This window comes from Vipera berus (genome assembly GCF_964194415.1).
Source record: "Vipera berus genome assembly, chromosome: W".
In the NCBI taxonomy this organism is placed as follows: Eukaryota; Metazoa; Chordata; class Lepidosauria; order Squamata; family Viperidae; genus Vipera; species Vipera berus.
The window spans coordinates 59,924,763-59,939,756 of record NC_138210.1 but is presented as its reverse complement, the minus strand read 5'-3'; the positions used below and the strand labels follow the sequence as shown (position 1 = coordinate 59,939,756).

Below are 14,994 nucleotides of genomic sequence, written 5' to 3'. Positions count from 1 at the left end.
TCACCTTGTACAAAGATATATGCATAAAAAGAAATCTCTCTTTGTGGCCTTCTTCTACTTTAAACAAGCATTTGATTCAATACCCAGAACTGCCCTGTGGGAAAAATACAACTATTGATAGATACCTCCTCCAACACATACAGAAATTATATTCCAATTAAAACTTCAAATGCCATCAGAATTTGAAATCACAACTACAGAAAATTATTTCATACTGGATTATTCCACTTTGAAAAATGTATAAGAGGATTTAGGATGTCATAGGTCATATATGTGGTTGTATGTGTGTGTTACTTGTGCACTTGAAGACCATTGATTCCTGGCAACTGGACAAATCCCTGCAGTTTTCTTGGCAATATTTCAGAAGTGTTTTGGAATTGCCTCCTTTCTAGGGCTGAGAGTGAACAATTGGTCTCTGATCACTAGATTTGTGTCTTAACCACTATACCAAACTAGCTCTCTTCACTGATGATCTAGATTTTAAAATCAAAGCCCCTCTCTCTTGAAGCATACACATTGGATTCATAAAGAAGCAATATCCTTATACATTTATAATATATAAGTATATTACTTATATATGAGTGCAGGTTTAATCTACTACTTGTTTTAACATGTTAAGTCCTTTTTTCAAAACACTGAATGTAGTTATTATATCCAAGAAAGACATACAAGACATACAAGACAAATTATTCTAAGTGTTATAACAAATATTTGTTGTAAGAATTTTCAGGAGCATCTGAAAAATTAACTCACAAAGTTTGGCCTAATAACTAAATTATATTGTTTTCTGTGTAGAATCTGAATATAACATACAATGGACACTCACAAGGTGCTGGTCACATTTCATGACAAAGTGACCAATTTCATTGAAACAGAAGTATCATCTACTGTTTTTAATCCAGCCTGAAATTTAGAAGATATGTTTACATTCTCTGCATTCTGAATCTCCAAATGAACACCCAGTTCTAAGAAATCTCTTTATATATTTCTAGATAACTATAAGGGACACGGTGGCTCAGTGGGTTAGGACGCTGAGCTTGTCAATCAGAAGGTCGGCAGTTTGGCGGGTCGAATCCCAAGTGCCGCGTAGCAGAGTGAGTGCCTGTTACTCGTCCCAGCTTCTGCCCACCTAGCAGTTCGAAAGCACGTAAAAATGCAAGTAGAAAAATAGGGACCACTACAGTGGGAAGGTAACAGTGTTCCGTGCGCCTTTGGTGTCTAGTCATGCCGGCCACATGACCACGGAGACGTCCTTGGACAAGCGCTGGCTCTTCAGCTTTGAAACAGAGATGAGCACCGGCCCCTAGAGTTGGAAATGACTAGCACGCATGTGTGGGGGAACCTTTACCTTTACCTTATAACTCTTTGGAAAACCAACAATGGCCATACTGGATAATGACTGCGGACCCAATGCATTCTGTAAAATAGAAGGTCAATTCCTCCTACAACAAAACAATAGCATTTCAATTAATGCTTGCATTGTTTTCCCTATTAGGGATCACCATTTTCAGAATGTGTAGAAGATAACCATAATGAAGTGCCCAGAAACTGTAGCATTCCCATGCTTACCATGATACAATGACAACATTCTGGAATTGCCTGATCCTACCATGAAAAGAGGCAATCTATTTCAGTCCTCTGAAAGGCCATGGTAAGTGAAAGGAGGGTGTTTGGTCTGATGAGATGAGAATCAGACCTAATACCTGAGGAGATTGGAAAAAACTGTGGGAACCCAAGGGGCAGGAAGTGTTGCATGGGGCATTTCAGGGGGTGGGGAGGCTTGGGCGGGACAGGACAGACAAGCCTGGGCATATGTAAGGTCTCCAAGGGCCTTCCTGTTCTCTGCAGTATGCCATGCTCTGCTATACCATACTGGCAGAATGGTTAGAATCAGTGCTTTTTTTGTAAAAGAAAAAGGTGCCGGAACTGACTCATGTCATACAACCCGCCTTGCCTACCCTACAAGGTTCCATCCAAAAAAGGTGCCGGAACTCTGTTCTGAGCATTCTATGACAAAAAAAGCTCTGGTTAGAATGCAGTATTGCAGGCTAATTCTGCCAATCACCAGCAGTTCAGTTTCGACCAGCTTGAGGTTGAAATTTCAGGGTGATTTCATTATTGAATGATGATTATAAGTTGTTCAAAATTGAGTCCAGTTGATAGACTGGAAATAATTTTGCAATTATTTATTCATGAGGATAATGAAGATTACTGGCTAAAAGACAATTTAAGGACAGTGCTAAAATTATACTGGATATTTTGCAATACAGGAGCAACATAATGAAAAACAGGCTGTTTTGGTTTTATTAGATGCACAGAAGGTCTTTGACAAGGCCTTTAAGATTACAAGATGTTCACAGTGGTTGTAGTTGATAGACTGAACATGATTTTGCTAGAATTTATTTCTGAGGATCAATGTGAATTTTTACCTAAGAGATATTTAAAGGACAACGCTATAATACTGCAGCAAAATAATGAAGAAAATAGGCTTCATTAATATTCTCAGAGGCCTTTGACAATTTATTTTTCAATATTTTTTTTCACAAAAAGCACAAAACATTGTTAATGTTGGAGATCTAAGAAAACCCTGTACGTTACAAAAAGGAGCAAGACAGGGATGCCCACCATCTCCTCTCTTTTTTATTTTGTTTCTTGAAATACTGACAGAAGAATAAATTAAGATGAGAGGGTTATGGGAGTAAAGCTTAAAATAGAATTAAACACCTTTGCAGACTTGGTTCTGGTTCTGAAAGATCCTTTAAAGGCAGTTAGAACATTAATGGCCAAATAGAAAGATTTCAACATTAATTTAAAAAAATATAAGGTTGTTAATAAAAGATATGGCAATAGAAAATCAAATAAAATTGATAAATAAAAGAGATATTAAGAGTAGGAAGAAGGTAAAATATCTAGTACTATAATAAATATTAATTGTATATTATCTTTTTATTGTGCCTGAAAGCAGACTTGTATATTTCTCAGGAAATGTGATGTGACAAAAGGTTATGCACTTTTATGGCATCAAAAACCAAAGGAAATTATAGTACTTAAATACCCAGGTTTAATCCATTCCTCAGGAGAAATGTGCATAATACTGAAAGTTGGAAACAACTTATTTTCTGAATTGTTGTGAAAATTACATGTTTCTTCTTTAACATTACTAATGATATTATACTCAATTTTCAGAAAGCCAGCCTAATAATAGGAGTGCTTTTTCCTATCTTCAAAATATCATTTGTTGTACTATGTATAGAGAGCTATCTATTCAAGCCTTTCTATTTTGATCCCCATATGGTATTCCAAGCAATCTTGTTTCTGAAGCTCCAATAGTTCTATACTTTTGTTTTTTTCCCCTCCACTTTCATATTTCTTATTCTAATCATAAATGGGAGGATGTACTTTGTAAGGATTACCACTCTGAAAAATTCTGTTCTTTGTACTGATTCCTTAGATCTACTTAGGAAAAAAACTCCTTTATATATGGAGAGATCATGGAACAGAAATGAAGTAATGGAAGCTCTATTGCCTATGAGATGTGGTTGTCCATCCAGAATTTTATTAAAATGAAGAAAATCATCTGAATTTCTTTTCTTCCAAAAAAAGAGAAAGAAATTAAGATCTGAAAGTAGCTTCTCAAATATAAAACTCTTTTTTTAAAAAAAGGACTTTAGTTCATGATGCATTAAATAATTGAAAAGTGCAGGAAGCAAAGATAATGTTTAAAATAAAGGGAATCTGTTTGACTATTCTTGTTTTGTGGCAACCATTTTAGAGGTCTTCTATATAAGAATAATGAAAAATGATATCATGGGGTGTAATGGTGCCAAGACGAGGTATTTTTTCTGTATAGGAACATGTATGTTTCTAAGGATGGAAAATGTCAATAATAGGATAGGCATGACAATAATGGTGCTCCTTTTGTTCCTGTTCTTTATTACATGCAAATTGTATGCTTTGAATTGTACTGTCCCTGATGACCCACTTCCTATACCCCATCACTTTGCTCAGGCAGGAGATGTTATCATTGGTGCAATTCTATCTCAAGCTTTCTTCTTCCACAACAGCCCTTCCTTCAGAGAAGAACCGTCCCAGATGTTGATCAATGAAGTGATGTAAATAATTCTATTCTTTTTTCTTCCAACTTGGAGTAATTGAGGGAAATGATTGGGGGAAAAGAGTTAAGCAATAGGATTATAAAGTGATAGGCTTTTAAAAATGTTTGTAACTATAATGTCATTAGGAATTTTCTGTTAATTAGTTTTCTCTCTCTTTGATATGTAAGAAATTGTCTGCTAAATAGAAAAGTCCATGTGGCTTCAAATATTGCACCAAATGAATTACAATTCTTCTGAATTGAGTACAGAACAGAGGATCAAAAATGATTAGGGGGCTGGAGGCTGAAGCATATGATGAATGATTGTAAAAACTGAGTATACCTAAAGACTAGGGATAACATGAAAACAGTCTTCCAATATTTGAGGAGTGCCACATACAGTAGAATAGGGATTCAAACTATTCTCCAAAGCACCTGAGGGAAGTACAAGAAGTAACAGATGGAAAGTTTTCAAGGGGAGAACTAAGGATAAATTACCTGACAGTGAGAAATATTATTCAGTGGAATGGCTTCATTCCAGATATTGTGGATGCCTCATAAGTGGAAGTTTTTAAGAAGAGATTGGACAGCCATTTGTCCAACTCCATTATTCTCTATTCCATGTTCTGATTTTCACTCTGATAGTTTCTGAATGCAGCCTTTGTGATCCATAAACCATGTTTAGTAGTTTAGGATAATTTGGTGATTTGTCAATTATTTCTGGCTGAGTAAATCATAGTTACGATTTGTATTCACAATGAGTAAACTAAGTTACTGTCAAATACTTAATATTGTCTGAGCCAGGGAATGGAGACTCAATAATTAGTTCACATATTATATAAAAGAGTAGCTTTTGGAAATAGATTCAAACCACACTCTTATTGAGATATAACCTGTTTGGTTTTTTTTAAGGTGATAAAAATATTTCCTTCTCTTTGCATTGGACCAAATTATTTTGTTGTCTCAAGGGAGTGACAAGTTTTTCTTTCTCCCAGTCCCTTCCAACATATATCTGAACAGACATTGAGCTTTTCTTGGAAACTAGCAATGGGTCAAGCATAGCAATCCTTTTGAAGAAGGATGGAGAACATTGCATGTTTCAAGGTCTCCTTTACCTCTTCCTGCTGGTTTTTAGCAACTGCAGCCTGAGATGGCTTCCTCTTAGTAAATAGTAGAATTGGTGTGTGATCTTCCTTGAATTTCATGGCCTACAACTTTATAGCTTTTAGTACATGAAAACAGAAGTAGATTGGTGGACATTTTTTATGTTATTTCATTAAGTAGATATATTTTCTGTTTTCTTCTTTCTCCTTTTTATATTTTTCAGTTATGCACCTAAATCATATCAGCATATCCTTGCTTTGGTGTTTGCTGTCAAGGAGATCAATAGGAACCCTGAGCTCTTACCAAACATCACTTTGGGTTTCCACATTGTGAACAACTACTTTATTGAGAGGATAACCTATAAGGCAATTCTGAGCTTAGTTTCTCCAAAGCAGAAGTTTCTTCCAAACTTTTCTTGTGATTTAAGAAAAACATTTATTGTTGCCTTTGGTGGACGTTTGACTGTGACCTCCTCCATTATGGCCACTGTTCTTGTCAACTACAAGATTCCACAGGTTGGCCCTTAACATGGCTCCCTAGAAATTCCCTGAATTCTTAAAGTGTGTTTAGAATAATTTTACATTCAATTATGATTAATATGAATAAGCTGGAAGGATGACTAAACATTTATAAATGTAATTTCCTCCAAAATTGTAGATTGGCAAACACCTATTGACACCAAATTCCATCTGGTGATGCCACTACAGAAAAGAATCTCTTCTAATTGCTGCTTGAGTGGTATTGAGTTTCAAAGTAGTTGGGCCACTACAGAAAATATTCTGTCTCTGCTGCATGCTGCTTGCCTCCCTTCAGGTGATCAAACTTGACAATACCCTAAGACCAAAAGCCTGGTTTTTGATCTTGCGTTATGTTTTAGGTATTTTCACATTCAGTTAAAATGGGTTCAGAAACAGATAAGCAACCCTTTTAGCCGATGAAATGTTGCAGAAATATGGACTGAATAATTTCCAGCAATTTCCTTAGAGCCAACTTTCTGCCTTAAATATAATGAAGATTAACCCATTTCATATTTTTATGTAATGGTTATCATTGATTTTCAGCTTGCCTATGGAACATTTTCTCCAGTACATGGTGACAAAGATATATTTTCATTCTTGTACCAGATGGTCCCAAATGAAATCCATCAGTACACTGGTATTATTCAATTACTTCAGCATTTTGGATGGCTTTGGATTGGGATCATAGCTGTGGATGATGACTATGGAGACATGTTTTTGCAGAGAATTGGACCATTGCTTTTCCAAAATAACATTTGTTATGCTTTCATGATTAGAACACCAAAGAAAGCATATGTGGATGAATATACACAGTTGATTTCAGTGGAGTTAAGATATGATCAACTCTTTATGGATGGTAAAGTCAAAGTGTGCTTAATCTATGGAGCACCACCATCCATGCAAAATATGAGAATGATCATTCTTCTAGCATCTTTTTTTTCATGGCCGCCTTTAGGTAAAGTGTGGATTGTTACATCCCATTGGAATTTTGGATCACTGTCCGTTCAGAGACTTTGGGATATGCAGAGTTTCCATGGTGCCCTTTCATTTGCAGTTCACTCAAAAGAGCCACCTGGATTCCAAGAATTTCTTCAGACTGTAAGGCCATCCTGGGCAAAAGAAGATAATTTCATTCAGAATTTTTGGGAACAGGCATTTGGCTGCCCATTACACATTTCCAGTATAAATGAAGATAGCAAGTTATTGTGCACTGGGGATGAAAAGTTAGAGAGCTTGCCAACTACATTATTTGATATGAACATGAGTGGTCACAGTTACAACATTTACAATGCAGTCTATATTGTGGCTCATTCTTTGCATATTTTATTAAAGTCCAGGTCCAGATATAGACACTTAATGGGAAGAGAGCAATTAATATTTCATAATTTAAAACCATGGCAGGTACTCCATTTTATTTTAAATACACAAATGTTGTGTGTAATTGGGCCATCATGTTTCCTTGATCCCTAGTAATGCTACTGGGAATGAGTGTCATTATTTCAGAACACTGTTGTCCCAATGAATGCTGTAGAATGGAACATGACTTCCTGTTCCATGAAAGAAAAAGTTTTCAGCTAGTATTTTGATGAAGAACAATAGTGGGGGGGAAAAATGCAAGCATTGATTTAAAAGCTTCCCTTTATAGCAGGAGAAAGTGGTCATCTATTCCACAGAATTCATTGCGATCACAGTCCTTTTTGTTTTGTCAAAGATCTCTGTTTATTTTGAAAGATAGGGAGGAATTTGTTAAAATTGTGATTTATGTTTGGTGTAGGGCCCATTTGGTAATAGCTGTCAAGGCTCAAAGCCAGCCAATTATTCTCTCTCAGCCCTAAAAAGGAGGCAGTTAGAAATCTCTGAAATCTTGCTAAGAAAATTGCAGTAACCACAGGACATTTCCATGCAGTCATCAGGAATCAACACTGACTCAAATGTGCACACCTACAATATGAAAAAACATGCACACACAAAAATACAAATATCACCTATGAACCCTTAAATCTCCATTTGCATTTTTTAAAGCAAGATAGTCCACTTTGAAAAGTAGTTACGATTTCAAATTCTTGCTCTACCTTTCTTTTTCACATAATACAGTTACACTCTGTCTTGAAAAGCATTGTATTCAATAATACAATGGGAGACACTATCAGTTTTGATGAAAACAGAGAATTGATTACAGGCTTTTATGTTGTCAACTGGATTATTTTGCCCAATAATTCCTTTTCTCGAGTCAAGGTTGGAACATTGGCACCTCGGGCTCTACCAGGCAGAGAATTAACTCTTAATGACAATCAAATTGTATGGCACAGAAGCTTTAACCAGGTGAGAAGAAGCTGCAGATTCTCAGCTAATAAGAAAAGTAAAACACTGTTTGGAGCAATTGTCAAATACACAGCACTAATTGAAGAAAACGATGTCTTTGTGTTTTGGGGCTTTTCAAGCTGATGAGGTATAACATTTTCTATATATGCAATTGAACACTGCTGTGTCTGTGGCAGGTTTATGGCAAATGCTTCCATTTGTGCCTGGGAAACAAAGATTGTCAAGTTAGGTACAGGTAGTTATTGACTTATGGATAGTCATTTTATTTTATTTTATTGAAGATAAAACAGACTGAAAAAAGTTACTTGTGATCCATCCTCAAAGTTACAACTGCTGGCTCTGCTGCAGTCATGTGATCAGTCGTTTGGCAAACCAGTTTATTTTTACAATCAGTTGCATGACCATGATTTTTTTTACTAATTACACATTTGGCACAATTTATTTGCTTATTGACCATGTGAGTCAATTATGAACCATGTCATTTGTTTCAAAACTACGGTGTCTCATGTTACAACCAGTGTATAACCAGTTGTAAAATGAAATCTGGTCACATAGCGTATGACCTATGACGTCAGTGACTGGTCATAAGTCAACAACAACCTGTGGTACCCAATTCATGCAACCTATTGGAATATTCTGACCCAAACAGAATTTTGACATTTATGACATTTTCTCATATTTAGAAATAGCATTAGGAGCAATAAAAAAAGTTCAAATCCTGTGAAAACAAAACTTTTTGCCAACTCCTCCCCATTAACTGAAGTATTCCATTTTATATTTTCTTTTTCTTCATCATCATAGGTGTGGGTTTCTTGTTTGGGAAAGCTGTATTGATGCAGGTATTGAATCATTTTATTCCTCATATACAGTATATTTCTCTTAAGGTGCTGCCTGTCTCTCTTTGTAATGACCACTGTGATCCAGGCTCCAGCAAAAAGAAGAAGGAAGGAGAGAAATTTTGCTGCTATGATTGTGCACCTTGTCCAGAAGGGCAGATCTCTGACAAAATAGGTGGGACAAAAAGAGGTTAGGACTTTGGCTGACTGACTAGTGAATATCCAGCTTGTGGCCCGTATTTATTTATTTTATTTATTTATTTATTAATGGGATTTATATCCCGCCCTATCTCCCGAGGGACTCAGGGCGGCTAACAACATCAAAACTTAAAGGTCTCTGTACAGTAAATTAAAAAATAAAATTTGAAATAAATTAAAATAAATTAAAGAATAAAGTTAGAATTGTAAATATAATTAAAATCCCTGTCAGTCTAGGTCAGCCAGGTGGAAAAGGAGTGTTTTGAGGCCGCGGCGAAAGGACTGGAGATCTTGGGCCATCCGAAGCTCAGGGGGGAGCTGGTTCCACAGGGCTGGCGCTCCCACAGAGAAGGCTCTTCCCCTGGGGGTCGCAAGCCGACATTGTCTAGCCGACGGTACCCTGAGGAGGCCTTCTCTGTGTGAGCGTACTGGGCAATGGGAATTCGTTCCCGGCAGCAGATGGTCCTGCAAGTATCCCGGGCCTAAGCCATGTAGGGCTTTAAAGGTAAGAACCAGCACCTTAAATCTCACCCGGAGGGCAACCGGTAGCCAATGCAGCTCACGCAGGAGGGGTGTAATATGGGAGTATCGGGGTGCTCCCATCACTACCCATACAGCAAAAAACAAAACAAAACAACCCCACATGATAATTGCTTCTCTCATGCTTTATGTATAACTTTTATTGTTTTATCAATGTATAAAATACAAAAAATAAAAAAAGGACATTAAGGGAAGAAAAAGAAAAGGAGAAAGAAAATATGAGGTATAAGGGAAGAAAGAAAACTTCTGACTTATTTTTAGCACAGTACAAGATAACATTACAACTTTTTACTTTTACACATTAGTATATAGCTAGTATATAGCTAAAGGGACGCGGTGGCTCAGTGGGTTAGGACGCTGAGCTTGTCGATCAGAAGGTCGGCAGTTTGGCGGGTTGAATCCCGAGTGCCACGTAGCAGAGTGAGCGCCTGTTACTCGTCCCAGCTTCTGCCAACCTAGCAGTTCGAAAGCACGTAAAAATGCAAGTAGAAAAATAGGGACCACTCCGGTGGGAAGGTAACAGCGTTCCGTGCGCCTTTGGCGTTTAGTCATGCCGGCCACATGACCACGGAGACGTCCTCGGACAAGCGCTGGCTCTTCGGCTTTGAAACGGAGATGAGCACCGGCCCCTAGAGTCGGAAACGACTAGCACACATGTGCGGGGGAACATTTACCTTTACCTAGTATATAGCTAGGCATTTTAATATCAACAAATCTATCCAATCTGGAAAACCAAAGTCAAAGTTTTATTTTTTTCATCACAAGGACAAAATCCAGATGTAATATCCAAATTAAAAACATCAATATGTTTTCCTCTTTGAATAGAACAATCAAATTCATCATTACTGCTTTATCTTCCTTGCTGTTGAAATAATATGTATTTCTAATTGCACTTAATAATCTTTATAAACCATTTATATTAACAAAATTCACTGTATTCTTTCAGATTCTTTAACCTTAAAAGGAATTTTTTTCATCCATTTTAAAACACTAAGCTTTTCTTTAAAGATATTTCTAAAATTAAGGCATTCTAATACATTTTTTAAACGCCCTCTTAGCATACATACTTTAAAGTTCATTTGCAGACCAATAACATTCCAACTAACTCCAATTAGCTCATTAAATTTAGATCACTCTCTCCAAGTTACCATACTTTTTTCTTCTTGTATACATCCTTTTTAAAGGTCTAAATTTTTTAAAGCTAATATATCTTTTTTTTAACTTTCTCTTAACATATTTTCAAATAGACTTTCAATAATATTTTATAAATTTAGGAATTACGTAAGCCTTATTTATGAAGGAAAAATACATTTTCAAACTTTAGATTGGGACTTTCTTAATTACAAATATGACACCAATGAAAATCATCTTAATTCCAATTGACTCATTAAGTTTAAGTCACTCCTCTCAGCTTGTCTTCATGGAATAAAATCTTTTTCTTCTCTGAAATCTTTGCCGAGTGGGTTATAAGCTTTTCTTTTTCTCAAGGAATTTCCAACCTTGTTAATATCCATGAGGAAAAAAATCCCAAACTTATCCTTTTAAAAGTTACAAATTTTCTTGGAGTTTTTCTTTCAATTGTGTTGGGAAGCTTCTATTTAAACCATCATAATAAAAATTTGTGTCAGGTTTATATTCCAAAATTACAGTTGACTCCTCTCCATTATCAACTACTTGTAAAATTGCCTCAGTTGTTTGGTAACTTTTTACCCATACTTGCATCTCTGAAGTAGTTTGAATAGTCATTTTAACATCCTTAAAGCAGAGTCATTCTACAAACTGATGGATTTTAAAGATTTTTCAAATACATGTCTAATAATTTGCTCCTTCATCTTCTTAACTCCCTCTTTAGTCAAAGAGTAGCTTTTCTGTAAGACACTTAAGAATTGCTGACCAATCAGAAATCATAAAATAGGAAAGTTTTACTTTTAGCCACCTACAACAAGGAAGATCAAGCTACAAATTACTAAAAATAATAAACTAAAAGCACAAGTTTTTGCCCCTATATTATTCTATCATTTTTTTTAGCTTGCCTTAGCAGCCTTCTTCCCAGTGGTGAGATCCAAATACCTGAACAACCGGTTCTCTTATTGGATGCAGGTCTGGGCCTCCAGGCCTGAATGGACTTCTGGAAGTAGCATCCGCACAGTTCCAATCAGCTGTTCTAGGCCTGGGAAGCCTCCTCCAGGCCTCCGGGACCTACAACAGGCTTCCAGAAGCAGTGTGTATTCAGCCATTTCTCCAAACTTATCAAAATTTAGCTATCGGTTCTGCTGAACTGGTGCGAACTGGCTGAATCCCACCACTGCTTCTTCCTTGTTGTTTAACAAGAAGAAACCTACAAAATGATGCAGACCTTCAAAAAGGAATAATAGGCTGTAGCTAAAGAGAGCCTCTTTTAGTTTAATAAAGACCAATAGTCCTTGAAACTAATTAAAAAATCAAAGGCACAACTTACTGTTTGAAAAATAAACTCCAAAACAGCTGCTTCTTCAACCACGAAATGATTTCAGCCCCACCCCTCCCCAGCTTTTGGCACACAAACTGCTTTCAAGCTTAGCTCCTGAAGATACTTGCAGACCTGTAGCTGTATTGGAGGATTTTGAGGGATAATTCTAGGACATTCCTTAATCCAGGAGAGTCATATAAACTAAAGGAATGCCGGTTCCTTCTGCTGATAGTTGAAGAAGCTACATTCCAGGGGGAAACCCCTCAGGGATCCTTCCCTGGGTCTGTAGTCAGTTCACCATCTTTTCACTGGAAGTCTGTATAATTAAAATTAAGGTTTTAAATGAATTCAATAAACTGGGTCATATATGTATTTTTCTAATGTTGAAAGACTAGTCTCTAAGCAAAGCATATAGAATGGGGAATTTATTTCCACTGTTCAGCTATTACTTTCCATGTATTGATTATGTAGTTCCAAAAGATATCTGCAACTAAAATATGAAATTCTATGTCAAGCTCATGCTAATATGCAGTTTATGACAAAAAATAACTTTCAGTGAAGCATTACTATTGTTACATCTCCAAAAAGTTGATAATGTAGTGTGTCTTTTTTCAATAAAAATACAATTCTATCCAACAAAAAACTCTTATCTATTATATATGTTAACATCGTTATTAAACCATTAGTGCCAATTATTATAAAATTTATTTCTGCAAACTTTGATGCCTCTGAACTTGCAAATGTTGTTAGTCCAAACTGGAATAGTAGTAACATCTATAAAGAGTCTATTAATAACCTCCTCATTTTACAGAATACACTTATCTTCAATTCTTATCTCAGTTAACCCTTACCCCTCCCTATGTATAATGAGAAATCTCATCTTTAAACTATGAGATTCTTGTATGTTTTTATACTCAAATGAAAATTCCAATCCTAACTTGACAAAATAGGTGACAGGTATGAATATCAAGATCAATAATGCCCTACATAAGTTATATATTCTATATTAATAACAGTTTTGGTATATTTTAAATATTTCTTTTTCCTTTTTCCAGATACAGATGCTTGCATGAAATGTCCAGAAAATCAATATTCCAACAATATGCAAAATCAATGTATTCCCAAAGTGCTTACCTATCTCTCTTATAATGAACCTTTGGGAATCCTCTTTATTACACTGGCTATTGTTTTCTCTTTGTTTACAGTCCTTGTTCTTGGAGTCTTTTGGATGCATCGAGAAACTCCAATTGTTAGAGCTAATAACCAAAGCCTGACTTGTATCCTCCTCTTTTCCCTTCTTCTCTGCTTCCTCTGCTCCTTCTTCTTCATGGGAAAACCTGAAAAGATGACTTGCCTTTTACGGCAAACAACTTTTGGCATTATCTTCTCAGTGGCCCTTTCGTCTGTATTGGCAAAAACCATGACTGTGATTCTGGCATTTATGGCAATCAAACCAGGCTCTGGAATGAGGAAATGGGTAGGGAAAGGACTGGCCAATTTTATTGTCCTTTTGGGTTCTTTCATCCAAGTGGGGATTTGCACTCTTTGGCTAAGTACTTTTCCCCCTTTCCCAGATACAGACCTGCACTCACTGAAGGGAGAAATCATAATGGAATGCAATGAAGGTTCTGTGATAATGTTTTACTGTGTCCTGGGTTACATGGGCTTCCTGGCTAGTGTGAGCTTTACCATTGCTTTCCAAGCCAGGAAGCTGCCCAGCAATTTCAATGAGGCCAAATTCATCACTTTCAGCATGCTGGTCTTTTGCAGTGTTTGGCTTTCATTTGTTCCAACCTACCTGAGCACCAAAGGAAAATACATAGTAGCTGTGGAGATCTTTTCTATCTTATCCTCCAGTGCTGGTTTAATGGGATGTATATTTTTCCCCAAATGCTATATCATTCTGTTGAGACCTGAGATGAACAAGAAGGAACATTTAGTAAGGAAAGAAAAGTAACTATTTCTGTGTTTCATTGTAATGCATAATTATTTAGAATCTTTAGCTCATGCCATTTCATAAAGTGTTTTACAGCTGCTCTTGAATTAAAATATTTTATTACGTATATTTTAGTCTTTTTTCAAGTAAGATAGATTTTTGAGAAAATATATGCAGTATGATTCACGTTTTCTTCATAAAACATACTTTGTAGAATAACATATAGTCATTTTAAAGTGGACATTCTAAACATCGAAGGATGAAATAAGTCATTCAAAATAACTCAAATCATTATATAAATCCTTATGAATGTGGATTACTTATATCCATATAATTCTCTTAGATTTCACATGGATTTACTGTACTGTATATTAGAATTACCCAGTATCTATAAATTTGTTAAATAAGTAAGCAAGCAAGCAATACATTAATCTCAATGTAGTGAATTCTATGATCTTCTTTAAGCAATCCAAAAGAGCTATGTGACTTTTATAGATGCATTTGTAATCTTTAACTTTTTTGGCCTACTGTTAATTCCCAGAGGAATAGTTCTTACAAATGGCAATAGCATTTAGGGTTTATATGCCACTTCACCATGCTTTACAGCCCTCTCTAAGCAGTTTACAGAGTCAACATATTGCCCCCAACAATCTGGGTCCTCATTTTACTGACCTTGGAAGGATGGAAGGCTGAGTCAACCCTGAGCCAGTGAGAATTGAACTGCCAAATTGCAGTGCCACCACCAGATAGCAAGCAAAGCCATGATATTGCAGTTAATTTGAAATTGGTAAACTATCATTATTTTTAAAATTTACACAGCTACCCACATTACTGGATTCTGGATTGCTTACCCATGTATAAGCTGACCCTTTGAAAATGTGACACCAGTGACTCTTGATATTGTTTCTATGTTTAATTTTAACAATTGGCTTATCTGTAGGTAATCATTGAATAGTGATGGTTAATGGTATTCTAGCTGAAAATCCAATTGTCAGCTT

General features: G+C 36.1%; 1 protein-coding gene across 1 annotated transcript; it reads left to right on the top strand.

Annotated features, from left to right (window-relative positions):
* Positions 1 to 3,807: 3,807 nt before the first annotated feature.
* On the top strand, positions 3,808 to 14,017 carry LOC308676338 (vomeronasal type-2 receptor 26-like; the record flags this gene model as incomplete). Its single annotated transcript, XM_081342149.1, has 6 exons — positions 3,808 to 3,833; positions 5,421 to 5,712; positions 6,259 to 7,116; positions 7,810 to 8,037; positions 8,922 to 9,048; positions 13,116 to 14,017. 6 exons carry the CDS (start codon positions 3,808 to 3,810, stop codon positions 14,015 to 14,017), a joined length of 2,433 nt encoding a protein of 810 aa, XP_081198275.1.
* Between the last annotated feature and the right edge of the window lie 977 nt (positions 14,018 to 14,994).